A 24,172-nucleotide genomic window follows, 5' to 3' on the forward strand; every position below is an offset into this window, starting at 1 on the left:
TCCATGTACTTTTTGATTTCTTCTTTGCACTCTTGGTTGACCCATTCATTGCTTAGTAGCATGTTATTTACCCTGCATGTATTTGTGTTCTTTCCAGATTTTTTTTTTTTTTTATGTGTGTGTGTTTGATTTCTAGTTTCATACTGTTGTGGTCAGAAAATATGCATGGTATGACTTTGATCTTTTCGAATTTGTTGAGATCTATTTTGTGGCCTAATATGTGGTCTGTTTTGGAGAATGTTCCATGTGCACTTTGAAAGAATATGTATTCTACTGTTTTAGGATGGAATGTTCTAATATAGCTATTAAGTCCACCTGATCCAATGTGTCATTCAAAGCCATTTTTTCCTTGTTGATTTTCTGATTGGATGATCTGTCAACTGGTATAAGTGTCGGGTTAAGTCCCCTATTATTATTGGGGCACCTGGCTGTCTCAGTTGGTAAAGCATGTGACCCTTGGTCTCAGGGTTGTGAGTTCAAGCCCCACATTGGGCACAGAGCTTGCTTTAAAAATAAATAAATAGAGGGGCACCTGGGTGGCTCAGCTGGTTAAGTGTCCAACATCACCCAGGTCATGATCTCATGGTTCATGAGTTCAAGCCCTGTGTGGGCTTTGTGCTGATGGCTCAGAACCTGGAGTCTGCTTAAGATTCTGTGTCTCCCTCTCTCTCTGCCCCTCCCCTACTCACGTTCTGTCTCTCTCTCAAAAAATGAATAAACGTTAAAAAAATAAATAAAAAAAGATAACTAGATAGATAAATAAATAAAGTCCCCTACTATTATTGTATTACTGTTGACTAGTTCCTTCATGTTTGTTATAAAATGTTTTATGTATTTGGGTGCTTTCATGTTGGGTGCATAAATATTTATAATGTTATATCATCCTGTTGGATTGTCTCCTTTATTATTATGTAGTGACCTTCTTTGTCTCTTGTTAACAGTCTTTGTTTTAAAATCTGTTTTGTCTGATATGAATACTACTCTGGCTTTCTTTTGACATCCATTTGCATGATAAATATTTTTCCATTCCTTCACTTTCAGTCTGCACGTGTCTAGGTCTAAAATGCATCTCATGTAAGCAGCATATAGGTGGGTCTTGTTTTTTAATTCATTCTGTCACCTATGTCTTGTGACTGGAACATTTAGTCCATTTACATTCAAGGTAATTATTGATAGATAGGTATTTATTGCCATTTTATTCCTTGTTCTGCAGTTATTTTTGAAGTTTTTCTCTGATTTGTTCTTCTCTTTCCCTCTCATGGTTTACTAGTTTTCTTTAGTGATATATTTGGATTCCTTTTTCTTTATTATTTGCATATCTATTAGTAGTTTTTAGTTGTGGTTACCATTAGATTTATATATAACATCTGCATATAACAGTGTATATTAAGTTGATGGTTGTTTAAGTTTGAATTCATTCTTTACTCCTCCTCCATACATTTTAGGTATATGGTGTTATATATCCTTTTACTTTGTGAGTTCCTTAACTGTTTTTTTACAGAAATATTCATTTTTTTTCTCTTTTGTTTCCTACTTTCATACTATCACTTTTGATATTTCCTTTCTACTCAGAGTCCTCTTTAATATTTCTTGCAGGGCTGGTTTAATGGTCACAGACTCCTTTATTTTTTTGTTTGTCTGGGAAACTTTATCTTTCCTCTATTTTGAGTGATAGCTTTGCTGGATAGCATATTCTTGTCTGTAGATTTCTCCCATTTGGCACTCTGAATATATCATGCCACTCCCTTTTGGCTTTCAGAGTTTCTGCTGAAAACCCACTGATAGGCTTATGTGGTTTCCTTTGTATGTAACTGCCTTCTTTTGTTTCTTTAAACGTGTTTTCTTTATCACTACCTTTTGCCATTCTAATTACAATATCTCTTGGTGTGGATTGCCTTCTGTTGATTTTGTTGGGGGTTCTCTGTACTTACTGGATCTGGATATCTGTTTCCTCCCCCATATTAGGGAAGTTTTAAGCTGTTATTTCTTCAAATAAATTTTTTGCCCCCTTTCTCTCTCTTCTTCTTTTGGGACTACTGTAATACCAATGGTATTATGTTTGATGGAGTCACTGAATTCCTTAAGTCTGTTCTTGTTTTGTGTAGTTTTCTTTTCTCTCTTTTGTTCATCTTGATTACTTTCTATTACTCTGTCTTCTATGTCATTAATTTGTTCCTCTGGTTCTTCCAACCTGCTGTTCATTCCATCAAGTGTGTTTTTAATTTCATTTATTGAGCCCTTTATCTCTGCTATGTTATTCCTTATCTCTGTGTTAATGGTCTCAGTGATGCTTTCCACTCTTTTCTCAAGTCCAGCTAGTATCTTTAGGATCATTACTTTAGATTCTCTGTCAGGCATGTTACTTATATCTGTTTCACTTATGTCTCTGGCTGTGGCTTTCTCCTCTTCTTTCATTTGGGACAAATACCTCTGTCTTCTTATTTTTTCTAATTCTCTGGTCCTGTTTCTCTATGTTAGGAAAGTCAGGTATGTCTCCTGTTCTTGAGGGTAATGGCCTTATGAAGAAGAGATCTAGTAGTGCCCTGCAGTGTAGTGTCCCGTGTTCCCCAGGGCCTAGCACTTCAGAGAGTGTCTTCAGTGTGTGCTGCATGTGCTCTGCTATTGTGTTCTGGTCGCTTTATCCTTTAGGCCAGTTGTCTGCAGAGTCTTTCTTTGTCTGTAGTGAACAGTGTTTCATCTCTGGCCTGAATGTGGTGAGTTCTAACTAGATGTGCTCTGGTCTGCTTATGAAATGAGACCTGTTACCACTATTGCCTGAACCAAGGCCCTGCAAAACTCCCAGGTTGGAAGATGTGGTGTGGGCAGGGGGTTATGCCAGTCTCCTGGGGTAGGGGTCCTGCTGAGCTGGGATTGAGGGCAGTTCCACCTGAGCTTGAGGGGTTGGGGGCTTGGTGTAAGCAAGTTAGGTAGGGAGTGTCAGCGGTGTGCTGGTTCCTGCAGGTGACTCTGTGCTTATGCTGAGGTGCAGGGGAGAGAAGTGGTGCAGGTCAGTTCCATTGTTCCCAGAGAGGTCTCTCTGCAAATACTACCCAGGCTCTAGGATGAGCAGGTAACCTCCCCACTGTGTGCTCCAGGTGCTCTTCAGATTGATGTTTCTACTGAAAGTCCACTGACTGTGCCCTGCCTTCTCTCTAGGAATAGTCCCAATGCCCTTTGGCCTCTCCCTTAGTCTGTACCCTCCCACCACCCCCCAGCCCCCCCCCCCCCCCCACACCTACTGTTAAAACTCCAGGCTTTAAGCCCCACCAATTGCAAGAATTCATGACATTCGGCCCCTCTCGCTTTCCGAGCCAATTGCTATGGGAATTTGTGTTCCCTGTGTCCTGGTCTCTCTTGCCCTTCTGTGGCTCCCCACCCACCACAGTGGCCAGGATCCATTTCTCTCACAAACCATGTGTCCACTCTTCCTGCCTTCTCTACCTTTAGTTGTAGAGTTTGTTCTTCCAGCCTTTAGGTTTATTTCTGGGGTATTAAGGATGATTTGGTAGTTATCTAGTTGTGTTCATGGGACGAGGCGAGCCTGGGGTCCTCGTACTCCCCCAGCATCTTCCCCTTCAGTAAATACATTCTTTAATAATGCCTTTAGTATTGAGTATTTTTCTAATAGCATGTCACTTTTCTATTTTCTATCAGGAGAGCAAGCCCTGGACCTGGAGCTCACTATTTTAAGAAATTATATACTGAAGTAAAATGCTGCATGAGTTAGAGAAAGGAAGGATCCAGAAACATATGGTAAGGAGGGAATGAATCAACTGAATTTCCTTGATTATGCATTCCTTTTTTTCTTCCACTTAATTCTTTCTTTGTTATAATTTGTTTGTAAGGTGTAGAGAATATTCTTTTGAAAACAGGAAGAGAAATTTTTAACATTTGATTTAAAAGGATAATGCTTTAGAAATATTGACTTACATTTTCTGGGATATTTGGTTAGCTGTTAATTATCCAACTTTTGATCCTCCAAGTTTAAGCTTTTTTGTGATCAATAGTTTTTGTTTTTTGTTGTCATTATTCTCTTATTCTGCTTACTCAAGCCTTTTATTAACATTGGCAACTTTTTTTATTTAAAGGAGAGGTGATTCTATCCCAGCTCTAATAATTTTACACCTCTAACAAGCATAGAAGCTAGAGAGAAGATTGAGCACCTGTGATGTGCTACTTATACTACCCTGTAGTAGTGTCCTTGCTGTTTGTTTATATTTTATCTCTTAGGTTAAAGGAGGTTCCACAAGGTTGAAGGTTATTTTGCATTCTCGCTTCTCCTGTAGTTATACTGAGCATGTTTTAGACATGTTAAGAGTATGGTAAATACTTTCTGGAGGAAATAAATGAAAGGAATTGGGAATATTCTTTGGCGTAGAATATTATGAATTCAGTTCTAGATATGTTGAGTTCAAGATGAAAGCAAGTGAAGAGCTTTTGTAGCCTGCGATAGTAAAGTTGGTAAATGAACAGGAGTGAGAATGTTGTTTCAAGATTTATTAGCTGAAAGTACTCTCACATTCTCTGTCCTTTCTTGTCATAGCAACACAATATATTGTTTCTGTCTCAGTATACTTATCTCCATTTGGGGAGATTAGGAAACTGAGGTATAAGGTTTGAAAGCAAATCTGTCTCCAAAGGAGAAGAAATAATGCCCCACATTTCTAAGTATAGTAGTCTTTCTGAAAGACCAAGTTACTATTTATATTTTAAAGAGGAACACTTGATGTCTGCTAGCATAAGATAAATGAGAAGCAAACTAGGAAATACATTTTGTCTCTGGATTAATGCACCTACTACTGGGTAAAGATCAAAAGAGTTCTCTTCCATTAATTTCAACTCTGACTGTAAAGCCTTGAGCTTTTCAGAGTCTTTTTTTTTTTAAGTGGTTCAAAAGGAGGCTCATGTTAGGAATAAACATGACTAAGGAATGAACATGACTATCAAAGCTGGACAGGATGGTGTTTCTTTCCATTTAGAATAACAAATTGTCGCATACATCTTTGCCCTCTGTTAAATGTTGTTGATCTTCATTTTATAGAGCTCTAATTCTGCCCTGTATCTTGTTAAATTGGAGGACAGGGTGTGTCTATGTGTATATAAAAACTGAAGTTGTTTTTGGACGCTTACCCATTTCTTATTAGCCATACTGTAAAATATCCATACTAAGACAACCTGAACCAAACTTAAAATGTTCTGTGAGACACACATCAGTGTTCCAACTATTATTTTACCTTTTCAGATTTAAGCATTTTCTAGAAACTGGGGAAGGGTGGGGTTGTCGCACATAATCTTTTCAAGACTTACATGGTTCTCTTTTTTTTGCAGGCCTCATTGTTGGCAAGGACATCGATAAGAGGGTGACATTCATTTCTGTTCTAACCAGCTACTTTATAACTGTGAATAGTAACTATGCATATTTGTTGCTCAGCAAAACCAAGGAACAAGAGCTATGGCAGTTGAAAAAGTCTGTCTGATTCCAGGGTATTTTTCCTGGGTTTCATCATCAGGGACCTTCTCCTTTTCATCTCATCAACAATGTGGTACCTTTTACCATTCAGTAAAGATTAAGGACATGTTCTTTGGTCAGCAACCAGAACTTAAAATCTGCTGGAATAAGGTCAGAGACCATTTCAATTACAGCTGAGGAAAATGAAATTTCCATTTTATTTGGTGCCTTGTACAGGGAGCACACTAACTCTTAACAGAAAGGTCTGAGTGAAAAGAGATTGAGTTTGTCTAATAGAAACTCATGGTTATGGCGAGTGACCCAACGTGATTAGAGGGGGCAAGAGCCACACAGGAACTCATGACGGGCTATACCATGTTGCGGAATGGGGGAGTGGGGAATGGAGGTCAAACCTGTATGTTACGGTGGTCCAACCGGATCCGACTCACGTGGCTCAGTTTCACGCTCTTCATCATTCTGGTTTTCTTCCCCCTTATTGCTCACTATTATCTCACCACTCTGGATGAGGCTGATGAGGCAGGCAAGCGGATTTTTGGCCCAAGGGCTGGTAATGAACTATGCGAGGTAAAGCATGTGCTGGATCTTTGCCGGATTCGTGAGTCTGTAAGCGAAGAGCTTTTGCAGCTGGAAGCCAAGCGGCAAGAGCTGAACAGTGAAATTGCCAAGCTGAATCTGAAGATTGAAGCCTGTAAGAAGAGCATTGAGAATGCCAAGCAGGACTTGCTTCAGCTCAAGAATGTCATTAGCCAGACTGAGCATTCTTACAAAGAGCTGATGGCTCAAAATCAGCCCAAACTTTCTTTGCCTATCCGATTGCTTCCAGAGAAGGATGATGCCGGTCTTCCTCCCCCAAAGGTCATACGGGGATGCCGGCTGCACAATTGTTTCGATTATTCTCGCTGTCCTCTCACCTCTGGTTTTCCAGTCTATGTGTATGACAGTGACCAGTTTGCCTTTGGCAGCTACCTGGATCCTTTGGTCAAGCAGGCTTTTCAGGCTACAGCACGAGCCAGCGTTTATGTTACAGAAAATGCGGACATTGCCTGCCTTTATGTGATATTAGTGGGAGAAATACAGGAGCCAGTAGTACTTCGGCCTGCTGAACTTGAGAAGCAGCTCTATTCTCTACCACATTGGCGGACAGATGGACACAACCATGTCATCATCAATCTGTCGCGGAAGTCAGATACACAGAATTTACTATATAATGTCAGTACAGGCCGGGCCATGGTGGCCCAGTCTACTTTCTATGCTGCCCAGTACAGACCTGGATTTGACTTGGTAGTGTCACCACTAGTCCATGCCATGTCAGAGCCCAACTTCATGGAAATCCCACCACAGGTGCCAGTTAAGCGGAAATATCTTTTCACCTTCCAGGGTGAGAAGATTGAATCACTGAGATCCAGCCTTCAGGAGGCCCGCTCCTTTGAAGAAGAAATGGAGGGTGACCCTCCAGCCGACTATGATGATCGTATCATTGCCACCTTAAAGGCTGTACAGGACAGCAAGCTAGATCAGGTCCTGGTAGAATTTACCTGCAAAAACCAGCCTAAACCCAGTCTGCCTACTGAGTGGGCACTGTGTGGGGAGCGTGAGGACCGCTTAGAATTACTGAAGCTTTCCACCTTTGCCCTCATTATCACTCCTGGGGACCCTCACTTGGTTATTTCATCTGGGTGTGCAACACGGCTCTTTGAAGCCCTGGAAGTTGGTGCTGTCCCAGTTGTGCTGGGGGAGCAAGTCCAGCTTCCCTACCAGGACATGCTGCAGTGGAATGAGGCAGCCCTGGTGGTGCCCAAGCCACGTGTTACCGAGGTTCATTTTCTGTTACGAAGCCTCTCAGATAGTGATCTGCTGGCGATGAGGCGGCAAGGCCGCTTTCTCTGGGAGACGTACTTCTCAACCGCTGACAGTATTTTTAATACCGTGCTGGCTATGATTAGGACTCGCATACAGATCCCAGCTGCTCCCATCCGGGAAGAGGCGGCAGCTGAGATCCCCCATCGTTCAGGCAAGGCGGCTGGAACGGACCCTAACATGGCCGACAATGGGGATCTGGACCTGGGGCCAGTGGAAACGGAGCCGCCTTATGCCTCACCCAAATACCTCCGCAACTTTACTTTGACTGTCACTGATTTTTACCGCAGCTGGAACTCTGCTCCAGGGCCTTTCCATCTGTTCCCCCACACACCCTTTGACCCTGTATTGCCCTCAGAGGCCAAATTCTTGGGCTCAGGGACTGGATTTCGGCCTATTGGTGGTGGAGCTGGGGGTTCTGGCAAGGAGTTTCAGGCGGCACTTGGAGGCAACGTTCCACGAGAGCAGTTCACGGTGGTGATGTTGACTTATGAGAGGGAGGAAGTGCTTATGAACTCTTTAGAGAGACTGAATGGCCTCCCTTACCTGAACAAGGTCGTGGTGGTATGGAATTCTCCCAAGCTACCGTCAGAGGACCTTCTGTGGCCCGACATTGGCGTCCCTATTATGGTAATAGAAAAAAGCAGTTTGTTTTACTGCATGAGATAGCATTTTACTCCTTAATCCTTTTTCCAAATATATATAAAGTGTATCTTTATAGATACACTTTTTCCCCCCCATACAGATTTCCTTTCCCCATGGAATTTCTGCTTGCTTCTTTTTTAGTCCTTTCAGGCCTTGCCAGTTCCATTTCTGCTACTCACTTCCTCTAAATCTCCTAAGACTCTCCAAAACTGAAATCCATACTGGCCTCATGAAGGTTTACAAAAGCCCTTCAGTTACCCCATTGATGTTTTCTGTGTCATAACAAACATGTTGATGAGAATGATGATGACAGAGCTATTAGTAAGCACCTGTGATTTCAGGGTTTATAGAATTTAGGATTTATAGAACTTACATTATTATGGTCTCTTCACTTTATATCTATGGAAACTAAGGCTTCGAGAGATTAACTGTTCTGCCCAAGGTCATGATTAATAAAGGACAAGCTGAGCTTTAGTGTCTGATTCCAGAAGCTGCATTTTTAATCACCTCCCTGTTTTAGCAGGAAGACCCATTTCTTTATCAGGATATTACAGAAGTCTTTTGAAGGATTAGAGTTGGGGGTTTGAAATATTTGGGAGTTGGAGATCCTGCACCTTTTCTATGGTCTCTTACAGGTTCTTTCTCAGATTCTTTACTTTATCTGTTGACTTGGATGCTGTATTTTACAGGAAAAATAATCTGTTATGTAGAATAGGGCTTTAGTTCTGAGTACTTTGTTTATCCACCTTCTGACATAAATTTGGCCTTAGCAGATTACCCATTTATCTTAAATGTGAGGCCTTAGAGCAAGTCATAAGCAAACAAAGTTCCAACCACTTACCCCGTGGCATAGACTTTCCAGAAAAAGGTAGCAAAGATAGGCAAAAGTTCTGGTGGGCCATCCATTGCCAAAAGCTTGCTTAAGAAAATTAGTGTAATTTTTAGGAAGAACTTGTCTGAAGGGGAATGTTTGGACTAGACCAGTGTTTTGAAAATTTATATCAAGAAACTAATTCATGTGAAGTATTTTCTAAGCAGCAGCATGGTATAATGTTAGGGCAGTATGAGTTTTGGATTAATATAGACCTGGGATTAAGTAGTCCTTTTGGATCTTTGATGAGTTAATTAACTTCTTTGACTTATGGGTTAAACAGAAAAATAAAATAATACAAGTAAGGAATCTAGAAAGGTGCCTAATAATTTTTTGATTCCTACTTACCCTTTCATGTCCAAGAAGATGGGAGGCAGTATGGATATCTGTCTATGTTGTGGACAGGGTTAACTCACTTCACTGATAAAGGCTTCTTGTATCCTCTGCATAACAGCTCTTATTACTTGCTTTCTCCTGTACAAATCTTTAAAATTGTCTTTCTTATTACTGCTGCTATGTGCTTACCACCACTGCTCATCTTTTCTTTTCTTTTATTTAGTTGAATTTATACTCTGAGGCTCTTCAGAGACTGTGTAGTGTTCTAAAAACTTTTGATCCCAGAATTTATCTTGTATATTAAGAAAAGTGTTATAAATAGGGAGATTTCTTTATAAGATTTCTTTCCAAATAAATTTCACTTTTTTCTTTCTCAGTTACAGCTTCTTAAATGTCATTGAAATTAAAAAGAAAAAAGCGTTTGTTCTGTGAAAGGTGGATGCTGCTCAAATAGAATAATAAAGCAGCCTTGGTTTTCCTTTTTTCCTGAGTTTTCTTTGAATTTGATAGGGATGTAGAGAAGCTGGTGCCACCCTGTTAACAATGACTGAAATTAGTTAGAGAACTTACCAGAACTAATCCTCTCTTTTAGCTCTGGTGGGAAATAAGTACTCCTCTTTGATTACTGGGCAGCTCATTGCAATAATACAATGCCTAGTTGGAAAGTGCCAGAAACTTTCCAAATGGGGGGCCATTCTGAATAGCTTGCCCATACTCATGATACCAGTTTTTTTCCTAGTTCTTCTGAAAAAGAGGAAACATTTTTAAGCTGGAGAATTCACTGTATTCTCTAAATATTTTGCCTGTTCTTTCTGTTTAAGAGAGGCAGGTTTTTTGGGGGGCAGTGGTTGAATTGCTGACCTCTTGGGCACAGAGCCAACACTACCAGGTATCAATACTAGGAGGGACTCTCAGCTCTCTCTCTCCCCTGTGGAGAAATGGCACCGTTATGAGACGTTGAGAGTAGTTTTCCTACCCAGGATGCAGATGTACCCAATTCATTATGTTATAATTAACGGGTCTTTATAAAATTAGCAGTAGGGTGGTTCCCAGGCAATCTGTCAGATTCCAATCCTTAAGGGAAAATGATTTCAAATCAGCATATTTGAATTAATCTAGGAACCCACACATATCATTTCAGAAATTGAGGGGCAATTTGTGCTTCCCTTGTGCTCAGGTTCTCACCTAAGCATTAGGCATAAATGGTAAATATTTGTGGGCTATGAAATGTATTGAGCACTAGGTTTTTGAGTAGAGAGGGATTGTCTTAGGGGTGCCTTCTGGGATTTGTCAAATTCCTCATACTTGTCTATTATTTAGATGACAAAGGGGAAACTACATTGGATCCGGCTTAAAGCAAATGTGATGTTTACCACCATCCTTTGACACTCTTGCCCCAAAAGATTTAATTCTCTTCAGTTCAAATGGGAAAGGGCCTGGGCAAGGTGACTAGACTCCACCCAGAGAGATGGGGCAAGTGCCACTAGTTGAAGTAGCTGATTCGTCAGAATGGGGCGGGGCTGCTGAACAGAGGTGGTGGTGGTGGGTGACTGCTCTGTCTCTTGCCTGTTTTGTAAACAGTTGAATCAGGTTCATTAGCTCTGGGAGCTTAATAACTAAGAATGTCTAATGGAAGTGGAGAGTAGTATTAATTTTTTTTTAAAATTTTAGAGAGAGAGAGGGAGTGCAAGTGGGAGAGAATGGCAGAGGGAGAGAGAGAGAATCTCAAGCAGGCTCCACACTGAGTGCAGAGCCCGATGTAGGGCTCAGTCTCAGGAACTGTGAGAACATGACCTGAGCCAAAATCAAGTCTGACACTCAATGGACCCAGACATCCAGGTGCCCTGTGTGGGGAATAAGTATTATGTCAAAGGATTTGAAAGCTAGTCCTTTGAGAAAAACTCCCTACTGGGTTGGGGACCACCACTTTCATGCGTCTTAAAGATGTTCCACTGTTTTCAGGTCTCCCTTGTTTCTGATGGTATGTCAGTGGTCTTCAAATTTTTGTTTTCCTATATGGAACATGTTCTTTTCCTCTGGCTGCTTTCAAGACTTTATATTTAGTTTTCAGTGCTTTGAGTATGATATGCCTTGGCATGGTTTTCTTCTATTTGTGTTCTGACTGGGGTTCACTAAGCTTCTTAAATCTGTCAATTTATTTTTTCTTCATATATTGGAAAATTTTTATGTCATTATCTATTTAGGTATATTTCTCTGCCCCATTCTTTTCCTCCTCTCCTTTGGGGGCTTCATTATATGTATATTAGACATTTAAAAATATTTATTTATTTTGAGAGAGTGAGAGAGCATGCATACGCATGCTGGGGAGAGGCAGAGGGAGGGAGGGAGGGAGGGAGAGAGGGGAAGGAGGGAGGGAGGGAGGGAGGGAGAGAGAGAGAGAGAGAGAGAGAGAGAGAGAGAGAATGAGAATGAGAATGAGAATGAGAATGAGAATGAGAATGAGAATGAGAATGAGAATGAGAATGAATGAATCCCAAGCAGGCTTTGCACTGTCGGTGCAGAGTCTGATGTGGGGCTTGATCTCATGAATTATGAGATGATAACCTGAACTGAAATCAAGAGTCAGATGTTCAATCGACTGAGCCACCCAGATGCCCTGTGAATATTAGACATTTTGATTCCATCCCACAGTTCTTAGTGTCTCTATTCATTTTTTTTAATCTTTTTTTCTGTTCTGCAATTTTGATAATTTCTCTTGATTTATCATCATGTTCACAAACTTTTGTGTCATCTCTACACTTAAGCTCATCCAGTCAATTTTAAATTGCAAATATTATATTTTCCAGTTCCAGAATATCCATGTTTTTAAAGTAATAGTTTCCGTTTCCCTGATGAGATTTCCTCCCTTTTTTTTTTTTTCCATTCTGAGTACATTTTATTGAGCATAGTTATAATAGCTACTTTAACACCTTTGCTGATTCCAACATTTGGGGTTTTGCTTTCATTGATTTTTCTTTTTTCTTGAAGGTCATGTTTTTCTGGTTCTTGGTACATCGCACAGTTTTGTATTAAACTCTGTACATTGTGAATATTACATTGTGAAGACTGGATTTTGTTTTATTTCTCTGTGAAGTATTGATACTTTAGTTTTCACAAGCAGTTTATTTGGTTGGACTCAAATGGCAAGTTCCGTCTCTTGAGTGAGTGGCAACTCAAATGTTAGTTCAATCTTTTTATCTTTTATTAGTCTGCTTACAGATAGTACCAAGCATGCATGCATGCTTGGCCATGGTAAGGATTCTAGATTTTATTAGAAGTATGTTAGGATGCCATTGGAGGGTTTTGAGGAAAGGGTAATATGTGTTGGACTATGGGGAAAAGAGCAGAAGAAACAGTTCAGAGGCTATTATTGCAGGAGCCTAGGTGAGGGGTGTTGTAAACTTGGACCAGAGCAGCAGTGGTAGAGAGGGTCAGCTAAGCATATCACATCTCCCTACTAGAATCCAAGGTCTCTGTGGAAGTGTTAAGACCAGAATGTGCCCATTTTTCCAAATGAAAACTATATAGAGAGATACGAGATTGTTTTTCACTGCCATTTTCCCTCCCTCCCAGCCCTTAATAGTAAAACTGTAAAAGGAGAACCCCATTTTGGAAACCTAATGTCATGCCAGAGTAGTTATTGTCATGTCAGTCATCATGGTCAACTAAGGGAACAAGAAGGAAGACTAGAAGAGAACTCAGTGTCATTAATAATCAGGCTTGGACTTCTGCCAGTCAGGCTCTTAAAGGCTTTACTTCTGGCTAGACCTCAGGCAACAGTAGAGATAATAATAAAGGCTATTCCTTATAAAGTTGATACACATTGTTTTTTTATCTGTGTCCACTCTCCTTTAAGAAATATTACTTGAGGGGTGCCTCAGTGGCTCAGTTGGTTGATTTTAGCTCAGGTCTTGATCTTAGGGTTGTAAGGTCAAGCCCTGAGTTGGGCTCTGCAAGTAATATATATGTTACATGAATAGATCAGATGATATTTTCCTAAAATGTGATTTCTAAGCAAAACTAACAGGAAAAATCTTGTCCAGTTTTTCTAGGTCTAAGATTGTACAAAGTCTGGTAGACTTCACTAGGTTTAGCATCTCTGGTTTTTTTCTTTGACATTATTTACTAACTTGGTGATTATAGCTATGGCTCTCGTTTTTCTGTTTGAGAAGAGGCTACGTGGCTGTGAAGGAGAATTCTATAAAACAGAGCTACCAGAAATCAGAAATTATAGCAAAAATTATAAATGTGTAATATAAAGGAATTGCTGAAAAATCATGTTGCATAAATGATTTCTTAATTGCTACAAATCAATTCTTTAGGGAATGTCTCCTCCTCTTAGTCTATTTGTACTCTTTACTAATTCAAAGTAAGGAATCTGAGACTGAGAGAATTTTGTTTTGGGTCACTCAACCAATTAATACCCAAATTAGAACTTAGGTCTTAGGACTTCTGACCATGGTCAGTGCATGTTTTTCTTTTTTACCAAATCTAAATTTCTTGAAAAGGCACAGCTTACATGCATAAATAAAATGTTTACAAAGTAAAATAGGAGGAGATTGTATTAATCTTATGTGATAATAATTGCTAACAAGTTTTGAGCATTTTCTATGTGCTCGGTCAGCACTGTGTTGTCCTCTTGATATGCATTCTCTTGTTTAAAAACTATTTATGTATTTTGAGAGAAAGCAAGAGAGCGTGGGCACATGAGCGGTGGAGGGGCAGAGAGCCAGGGAGAGAGAGAATTGCAAGCAGGCTTTGCACTGTCAGCGTGGAGCCCGACTCAGGGCTCCATACCAAGAACCCGTGAAATTACGACCTGAGCCAAAATCAAGAGTTGGACACTTAGCTGACTGAGCCACCCAGACACCCCTGCATTCTCTCATTTGATGGTGAACCTCTAACCTATGCTATTTGACCTACAGTTTTATAGGGATCATGTACAACTTCTTTTATGAGTTAAAACAGACTTATCTCATAACCTAAAATATAACCTAAAATCAAAACCTAAATTGTTTTTTAATACTGCATCAGACCCAAATTTAAAGTAAGTTATAAATAGAAAAGTAGTTCACTGTGTTCACCTTCTTATTCCTTTCCCTTTCTTTTCATTACCTAACTTTCCCTACTGCTTAATGTTTATTGAATGAATGAGTCCCTTGAAAAATCAAGATATTTTAATGCTGCTTGGTCTCTCTCTGTTGATTATCTCTCCACCCTAGTCACCTCAAGCTGTTTCACATGGGTCCTTGTCTCAAAAGCAGGTATACAGGACTATGAGCTTCCTTTTATACCTCATTTTCTTAATTCCTGAGCTCTGTGATGGGTTACTTCTTTTTAAAACTTTTTAAATTTTTAAAATATATTTTTAATGTCTATTTTTGAGAGAGTAGAGCGGGGTCGGGGCAGAGAGAGAGGGAGACACAGAATCTGAAGCAGGTTCCGGGCTCTGAGCCATCAGCACAGAGCCCGGCACGGGGTTTGAACCCGTGAAGTGTGAGATCATGACCTGAGCTGCAGTCGGAAACTCAACTGACTGAGCCCCCCAGGCGTCCTGGGTTACTTTTTTAAGTTAGAGGAAAGGGGAGGATGGAGGACAAAAGCTAATTGCTGTTTACCTTATTGTCTGTATGGTGACTTGACATAAGGCTCATTTTCAGAAATGGATTCATTACAGAAGTGTATCACACATGTGTATGTGTTGTTTGAGACTGGAGACTGTTGACTTTGGCTAGGCAAAATTTTAAGGAGAGAAAGGAGAACATTTTAAATGTATTTAAATTGCTGAATTTAATAGGTGGCATTATGTGTTTGTATGGTGCTTTATATTTTCCACATATATTTTCTAATTTTATTACTTGTCAAGTATGTTTTACCTTTTTGTGTTCCCTGTTCTTGGTCTACTTTATGACTTGGGTTCATACACTTAATTTCTTCATGCCCTGTTTTTCTTGCTTCCCAACTTCAAAGACCTGCCTATGGCTAGTTGTGAGCTGCTTTTATAAAAGATTCCATATTTAGGTAGTTCTTCCATTTGAATCCAAATTCCTCTGCTGCACTTCAGCAACTGTCACTTACCAAATTGTAGAAATGTTCGATTGTTGCTTGTTAATAGCAATAACTACTTACATTTCCATCCCTTACATATTAAGAGATATTGGCTATCTATTAATTGGGGATCTAATTTATGATAGCTAATTAAATATTTATGATGTAAATTGATACTTTCCTAATTAATGTGAATTTGCTGATTTCTGCCAGGATTTAGAAGCCAAATACCTTATTAGCATACTAGGAGAAAGGATCTTTGTAGAGTAGTAGCTCTTTATCATTCATAAATTCCAGAATTCCTCAAGAACCAACTTAAATGTTATGTGAGGTTACTAATTATTTTTTGATCATGCATGTACTTGCATACATTTGCATACAGTAGGACTCCAGGCCATGACTGCTGTATTGTTCCATTGTGATGGGAAGAAACGTGCAGTGAGTGGAAGTCTAGGCTTTTATGAATGATGGTAGAACTAGTCAGCAGGAGAACTCATGTAGCTTCCCCAGGAAGCATTGTTCATGAAACAAACAAAAAATGAATGTTGGCGTGCATGGCTCCTGACTTGGCAGTTGTAGGTTGATGGATTGTTTTGCTCTGGAATACTAGATTAAATGCTAGGAGGTTTTAGTATGTAGAATGTTATAGTTTTGATACATAAAGTTATCAAGTCTTCATTCCATATTCTGAAAATAGAATGGACAGGGCTAAAGTAGGGTTTATTTCCTAGTCGTTTGGTTATTTGCTCATTTATAAGATGTGTTGAACACCTACTGTATGCCAGGCACATTGCTCGGTACATTCTGGTCAGTGTCATAACCAGTAATTGACTTAGTAACTTGAGGGTCAGTTTTCATGTCCACGAGTTACCAAGGTATAATCATTAGGCATGAGAAAATAGCCAGTGTTGAAGAAGCAGGAGCTGTTTTTTAGTTTTAAAAACAAAACAAAACAATGTCAACAAAAATGAGCAACATGACTTACTACTCTGGTTGACTCATTTCTATCCTTTTCGATCTGCCGTTTCTCAAAAATCTTAGATGCCAATGCTGATCTGATGGATGTCTGCATTACAGATATTTAAGTTTTTTAGTCCTTATGTTTTTGGTTCCAGAATTGATAACAGTAGGTTTGCTGAGCAAAATTTTGTCTAGCTATTAAGCAGTATAACTTTGAAGCAAAACTGTTAGAAGAAAGCTTTTACTCTTTCCTCCTAGTTAATTTTAGTTTATATTTGCAATGTCTGTAAGTGCAGAAATCTCCTTTTGGTTGTAAGGAAAAGGTAAATTGTTCTTAAATAATGAACTGTATGTGCTGTACTGTCTTCTGAATGTTGACTCTAAATCAGAGTATCTCCTCAGTGGCACTAATGACATGTAGGGCTGGATAATTCTTTGCTCTGGGTGGTTGTCCCGTGCTTTGGAGTATTTAGCAGCATCCCTGGCCTCTGCTGACTAGATATGAGTAGCTCACCCCGTTCCACTACCAGTTAATGACAACCAAGACTGTCCAGTGTCATTGTTTTATATGTTTCTTGGGCAGAATTGCTCATAGTTAAGAATCACTGCTGTAAATTCTTAAAGCAGACTTTTTGACCACAATTGTTTGTGAGCCAACCAGAAATAAGCTGCTGCAGTTCATGATGCTGTGTTTCTGTGAATCCTCAAATCTTTCCTTTCATTCTGATGGCTGTTGCGTCAGTTCCCTAATCCTGAAAATCTTGCTGCCATCCAGCCCAGAGGGGTTGTGCCAGGATGAGCAAAGGTAGTATGTATACTATATTTCTGGAATCCACAGTAGTTGTTTGTAATGGACTTGCCTCTTACTGGACTTTAATAAACTTGCTAAAAAATACAGATGTGAAATCTAGGCTAAAACACATTTGGTATTAGATCTTCAGTTCTAAGTCTTCCAGAAGACAAGCAGGTCCTCTTGATTTGGTTTATTTTGTAAATTGGACAAAAATTTTGGATGTGCTCTAGGCATCAAATCGTGACTATTTTAGTTTGTGTTGTTTTTAGAGTGAATGAGGTTGTTTATAAGATGGTCACGTTTGGCTGATGAATAAGTTCCATTTTTGCACACAGTATGGGGCTGTATTTAGGAGAGAGGTTCCTCACTTACCTTTGCACAAGTAAGTGGTGGAGTGGGAATGTGAACTCAGGCTTTTCTTTTAAAAAAAAAAATTGTCTCTATTTTCTTTTCTTTCTTTCCCCCCTCCCCCTTTTTAGAAGGAGAGTGTGTGAGCTGATGAGAGGGTCAGAGGGGGAGAGAGAGAGAGAGAGAGAGAATATGAATATGAATATGAATCTTGGTCTGGAGCCTGACACAGGCCTTGATCCCATGACCCTAGGGTCATAACTGAGAGTCGGACACTCAACCAAATGAGCCATCTAGGCGCCCCCAGGCTTTTTTGATGGACTCCAAAACCATGCTTTTCCTCTACCAACCCTCTCAAAATTTAATGTGCATAGGAATCACCTGGGGATTTTGCAGGTTTCTGACTTGGTAGGCTTGGGGTAGGCCTGTGTTTCAAGAGAGCCCTAGGGGAGGCCCGTGTTGGTGGTGTTTGGCTTACACTTTACTAAAGTTCTGTGCTGTGTTCTTGGATTGCTAATTTTGCTGTAGATAATCTTCCTAGTGTCTAACCTGTAAAACTGATAATCTACAGTTGAATATTCAAGAATTGAGTATGTTTTCTTCATTTTAAGCTGTGTGTATTTGCTGCTAGAATTGAGGGGGAGCTTTGTCCACCTGAGCTGCCAGAATTGCAGTTCTGTATTAAGTGGATGCTAGGTGTGTTAGGAAAGTAAAATGAATGACCAAGAGTGGTTTGTTGGGGGTGGTTGAGCAAACAGCTGCCATAGTGCATTGATTCTAAGGTGGACGTTATTTTATATTTTAACATCTCTGAAATTGGGTGTGTCTTAAGATAGATGGCATTTTGTGTTTGCTGAGGTTGGCATTTGGCTCCTGCTACTTCTGACCATTTCCCTGCTCCCTGGGGATGGAGCCCAGCAGCTACTGTGGTGAGTAGTTGGTCATCTCCCCCTCCCTGCTCATCTTTACTGCAACCCAGACCTCAGTGCTTTGTTCTGCAACTGCTGACTCTGAGCTTGGGAGACCTGGGCTTGCTTCCAGGGACTTTTTATATGGCCAAACGTGCTGCAGGGCAAGGGGGATTTCTGTGTCTATTCCTTGGCTCTGACATCTGTTTTCTGTAGTAGCAAATCTGATTATAGATTATAGATCCTTTCTTGTCTTGACTTGGGAGGAACACCTCTGGGGCTGAGGCAAAGTCTTTTAAGACTTTTTAAAGCTCTTTAGTAAAGTAAACATTCTAAGTGATGTTTGGTTTGATGAGATTGATAAATTTAATGTAAGTTTAGCAGAAAAAGACTGATTTGGAGTTAGAAGGCACCAATTAGTGTCTAGCTCTGCCACTTGCCATTTGTCCATGTACACGGTGAGAGTTGGCCATATGATCTGTAAGGCCTTTTGATCTCTGAACTAATTGGATTCTAAGTATGTTAGAATGCATTAGTTGAAGTATGAGGACTCTGCTCTAAGAACATAGAAGTGATTGGGGCGCCTGGATGGCTCAGTCGGTTAAGCATCCGACTTCAGCTCAGGTCACGATCTCGCGGTCCGTGAGTTCGAGCCCCGCGTCAGGCTCTGGGCTGATGGCTCAGAGCCTGGAGCCTGCTTCCGATTCTGTGTCTCCCTCTCTCTCTGCCCCTCCCCTGTTCATGCTCTGTCTCTCTCTGTCTCAAAAATAAATAAAACCTTAAAAAATTAAAAAAAAAAAAGAACATAGAAGTGATTAATTTTGACAAGGGTGTAAGTTGACAGGAGGCATGTGAGCTGGGTCTCCAGGGAGAGAATGATTTTGGTAGAAGAAGAGGAGAAAGAGTATTTTAAGCTATGGAGACAGTATTTGTGAGATCACAGGAGTACCTTTGAAAGCATTCATGAAGTTTTAGACCATGGATATAATTCCATTCATCAAGCTAGGTAGAGCTTATTCTCAGTACAAGTAAAAGTTTCTGTTGAAAGTAAGATGACCCTCTCTGTCTTTCTAAAAAGATGATTCCTCAGAAAGTTCCCTTTGTTTCTGGTTTTTGAGAATAAATTGATAGTTTCCCATTAGGTGGATTAATTAGATATAGGTACAATAAAAATAAAATGAGCTATTAAAGTACTGAGTATGGTCATCTTCATATTGGGCAAGGTGAATAACAAAGCTACCACCTACATTGTTAGTAAACTGTGCTTATCTAAGATGTCTAAGTAAAACATTTTCTTTGTAATGTAATTCTGTTTGGGCACTAATCTTTGTTTTATGAAGAAAATACTGCTTTGCATATATGGGTCACTTTGGATAGAGAATCTTTGAATTGGGATTTGCTGTAAGTTAACACAGCTGTTAATTTTGCTGAGTTAGGTACCCCTTGAAAGAAAAAGCATCTGTATGTGTAGTCAGTGGGAATTGCAAAGGTGAGGTAATTAACCTCAACTGGATGGGCTCTCCTTTTTTAGGCATCAGAAATGACACAAACTCAAGGGATTTCTGAGTTGGGCTTTAAAATTTATGAGTAAGCCTGGGGATTTCAGAGCTGGGAATTATAATCTCAGTTCTACTCTGCCACCTTGTGTTCTCTTGGGAGAGTTATTTTTAATTTCTGTAGACTGTTTATCGTTTATGTAAAATAATCCTCAGCTTTAACTTGTTTCACAAGAAAATTAGTTAGCAAATGAATAAAGCTTAAAATGTGAAATCCTTATACATTTGCTGAATTATAAGATCAGTTTCTGTTCCTGAAAGACATGTACTGGGTTTTATGAGTGGTAGGCAACCTGGCAAGATTATTTAGTAAATTTAGCCACAGTCTCCTTTGACCAGAGGCAGTTTTGGTTTTGCATTCTATAATGCAGCATTGATCATTAGTGTTTTTCCTTCCTCCTTACAGGTGGTCCGGACTGAGAAGAACAGTTTGAACAACCGATTCTTGCCCTGGAATGAAATTGAGACAGAGGCTATCCTGTCTATTGATGATGATGCTCACCTCCGCCATGATGAAATCATGTTTGGGTTTCGGTGAGCAGCTACTTTTTAATCAAGAAACACTTTTGTTTGCAAGTGACAGAAAACCAACTCAAAGGTGGATTAGGCAGCAAAATGAATTTCTTGGCTGATAATAAGTACTCAGAGGTAGTAAGGGCTGACAAGACATAGCTGGATTTTGGGTCTTAGGTGATGTTGGAGAACTCCATTTCTCTTCATCTCTAGGTTTTGCTTTCCTCTTTGTTGCCTGTGATCTCCCATAGGCTCTCCCTTTGAGGGAGGGCAGGGAGATGGATTCTGTGATTGGCTAGATCAGGGTTATCTGCCTGGCCCTGGAGCTGAAACTATATCATCCTCCAGCCACAAACATGGACTGAGTGGAGGCAAGAGATAGTTCCCTAATGGAAATGTGAGGTTTTTGTGTTTGCAGGAATAGCTCCCAGTCAGGCAGAAGCAACATGTTGCTATGTATTAGGGTAATGGAATAGTGCCAGAATCCTGGGGCTTGAAAGATTTGGGGAAAGATGGGGTTAGGAGCAAAGATCCAAGAGGAAAAAGAGAGGGAGGAGGAGGTGGTTCTTATGATCAAAATGCGTGACATTTTTGAATCCATACTGTGTTCCAGAGACTAGCTGAGCACTTTGTGTGATTTTATCTCATTAATAACTTGACGATGTAAGTTGTACTCCTCTCCATATCACATAGGAGTAAACTGAGATCAAGGAGAGCAAAATCATGATGTTAGAAAGTAAATGGCAGAACTGGAATTCAAATGCAAGTTTGTCTGACTCCAGAATTTCCAGTCGATCACTAAACTATGTAGTTTTCTTGAATCTTAGTAGTTCTTACCGGGGTTTATATATCCCAGTTGAAGGATCATTACAGATAAGAGAATGGAGTACATCAGGGTTATTCAAAGTGTGTCATGGACTAGTATGCAGGCCCATGGGCAGTTTATTATGTGTCCACAGTGAAGTAAGTACAAAAATTGAGGGTAGGCCTTAGCAACTTTAAAGCAATTTGACATTTATTGTGACATCCAAGCTTGTGATCATTTTCTTGCAATTCATTTTTGGGTAATGTTTATTGAGTACAATTCATAAGTCATACAATTCACTCATTTAAGTGTAATCATTCAACAGTTTTTAGTATATTTACAGAGTTATGGAACCATCACTGTGATCTTTTTAGAAATCTTTTATTACCACTGAAAGAAACCCTGTACCCATTAGTGATCACTTCCCATTTTCCTCCACCTTCTCTAAGCCCTAGGCAATTATTAATCTATCTGTGCCTCTATAAATTTGCTTATTGTGGATATCGAAAATAAATGGTTCCATATAACATGTGCCATTTTGTAACCGGCTTCTTTCACTTAATAGATTTTAAAAGGTTCACCCATCTGGGGGCGCCTGGGTGGCTCAGTCGACTGGTTAAGCATCCGACTTCAGCTCAGGTCATGATCTTGTGGTTCATGGGTTTGAGCCCCGTATCGGGCTTTGTGCTGACAGCCTGGAGTCTGCTTCAGATTTTGTGTCCCTCTCTCTCTGTCCCTCCCCCACTTATGTTCTGTCTGTGTGTCTCTCTCTCTCAAAAATAAACAAACATTAAAAAAAAAAAGGTTCACCCATCTGAGCATGTGAGTGTATTGCCTTTTGTATATATGCATTTGGTTGGTCCATTTCTCTGTTGGTGGACATTTGGGTCATTTCTGCTTCTCGGTTATTGTGAATAATGCTCCTGTGAAAATTTATTTTATTTTATTTTATTTTTTATTTTTTTTTCCTGTGAAAATTTATGTACAAGTGTTTGTATGAACATTTCCTTTCTCTTAGATATATACATTGGACTGGAACAGCTAAATCGTGTGGTAACTCCAACATTTTGAGGAACTGCTATATTTTTTTCCACAGAGGGTGCACCATTTTATATTGCCACCAGCAGTATATAAGTGTTCTAATTTCTCCATGTCTTTGATAATACTTGTTTTTCATTTTTTATTTATAGCCATTCTATTGTTTGTGATGAAGTAGTATTTCAGTATAATTTTGACTTGCATTTCCCTAATGACTAATGATGTTCAGTATCTTTTTATGTGCCTAATAACCGATTGTAGTGTGTTGGTAATTAGAACATTAGCACATTTAAAGAATAATTCATTAAGGGTAAGGCATACCAAAGCATGACCTATTATAATATGGCGCATGAGTTAAACATATTTAGTGCAGCGCAGGTTGAGTATAAGGTTAAGGAACTGATTATGTCCTTTGTTTTTATATGTAAATCAGTAGCATTATTTATAGTCAATATTTTAAAATGCCTTTCAAATATTCACTGAGGCCATACCGTCTAAAACTACTGATGCATTGCCCCAAGAATTTATTTAAGCCTTTATCTGAATTTATCTCATACCAGTGCTTCTGTATTGAGTTTTCCCCTTATTATTTAATAGCTAATTAACCATATTTTTATGATATATAATTAGCCTTATTTATTATTATTTAATATATAATTGACCATATCATGGTTGGCAGCCCTTAAAACAAATTAGATATGGTACCTTTTGATATCATGTATGTAGCAAATGAGATTCTGTCTTATTAAGGACTAATTGCATTATATTGACTTAAATTAGCCAAATCAGATGATTAAAATACTCAGTTTCTGGGGCGCCTGGGTGGTTCAGTCGGTTGAGCGTCCGACTTCGGCTCAGGTCATGATCTCGCAGTTCGTGAGTTCGAGCCCTGCGTCGGGCTCTGTGCTGACAGCTCAGAGCCTGGAGCCTGCTTCGGATTCTGTGTATCCGTTTCTCTGCCCCTTTCCCGCTCATGCTCTGTCTCTCTCTGTCTCTCAGAAAATGAATAAATGTTAAAAAAAAATTAAAAAAAAATTCAGTTTCCTATTCTTTCTGCTGCTATTTCAGGACTAGTAGAAGTAATAGGCATTTGAAGAGATCAATATTTTTAGGAGTATTGGTAGAACATTTGGATATCCTGGTGGTATTTATTAGTAATTCTTACATTCTGTAAATGTCAAAGTATATAATAAAAACTTCTTGTAGCTTTTTGGGCTAGTAATTTGGAGTCCTTCTTAGGAGATAAGAAGGTAGGACAGAGGTAAGACTTGGGTAGGAGATGCCAGAATGCCACCTAGGAGGCTGTTACATTGTGATAGAAGTTGTGGTTTCTGGTGTATTGGACTAGATTAATTGCTTTCAAACTTAATAGGAGAGGAAGTCTTTTGGAATGAAATCTTTTTTGTGTTTTAGGAATTGAAACTCCATGTAAGTGATGAGAGAGTTTCTCAGGCAGTTTAAATCTCTGTTTGGGGGTGAGATGGAGTGGGGATATGGTGGTTTATTGCTTATGAAACCAGAAGCACTTCTACAGCTTGTAGGGTTCTGTAGACGATAAGTACTTTCAGCTCTATGATTTTAGCCTGTGAAATTGGGGAACCAATTTTATTGTCCTACCTTACCTATAAATTTAGGGATTATATAAAAGTTTAGCCTGGAAACATACTGAATTCTGAATTTATTATTTCATGCATTTACGAATCTTTCATTTGTATAGTCCTATAGACCACTTCTTTTGATGGTACAGGTTTCGGCCTCAGCTGTGCTCAATTCAGGAATTAAGACTGTTGCACCTACTCCAAGCAATAGTCTCCTGTGGTTAAACCAGTGGGCTCCAAGTTTTTTTTTAATGGTGTACCCCCTCAGTAAAAGAACAGTTATGTATGCAATATACGTAAATTATATACAAGTCCTACTGTACTAACATATTATGCTCATGTAAAACAAAATTTTTGAGAAAAAATAAAAATAGAAAATAGAACAGAAAAAAATAGAAAATAGCACATAAAAATATAACAACTTTT

General features: G+C 39.4%; 1 protein-coding gene across 1 annotated transcript in view; it reads left to right on the top strand.

Annotated features, from left to right (window-relative positions):
• The window catches only part of EXTL3 (exostosin like glycosyltransferase 3), a 75,259-nt gene that overhangs the window by 33,797 nt on the left and 17,290 nt on the right, over positions 1-24,172 (top strand). Inside the window, exons 2-4 of the mRNA XM_042983537.1 lie at positions 3,655-3,753; positions 5,329-7,957; positions 20,199-20,326. Coding sequence (XP_042839471.1) covers positions 5,810-7,957; positions 20,199-20,326 — 2,276 coding nt within the window. The 5' untranslated portion in view covers positions 3,655-3,753; positions 5,329-5,809. The remainder of the gene's footprint in view (positions 1-3,654; positions 3,754-5,328; positions 7,958-20,198; positions 20,327-24,172) is intronic.

Source organism: Panthera tigris, chromosome B1 (genome assembly GCF_018350195.1).
Source record: "Panthera tigris isolate Pti1 chromosome B1, P.tigris_Pti1_mat1.1, whole genome shotgun sequence".
NCBI classification, from domain to species: domain Eukaryota; kingdom Metazoa; phylum Chordata; class Mammalia; order Carnivora; family Felidae; genus Panthera; species Panthera tigris.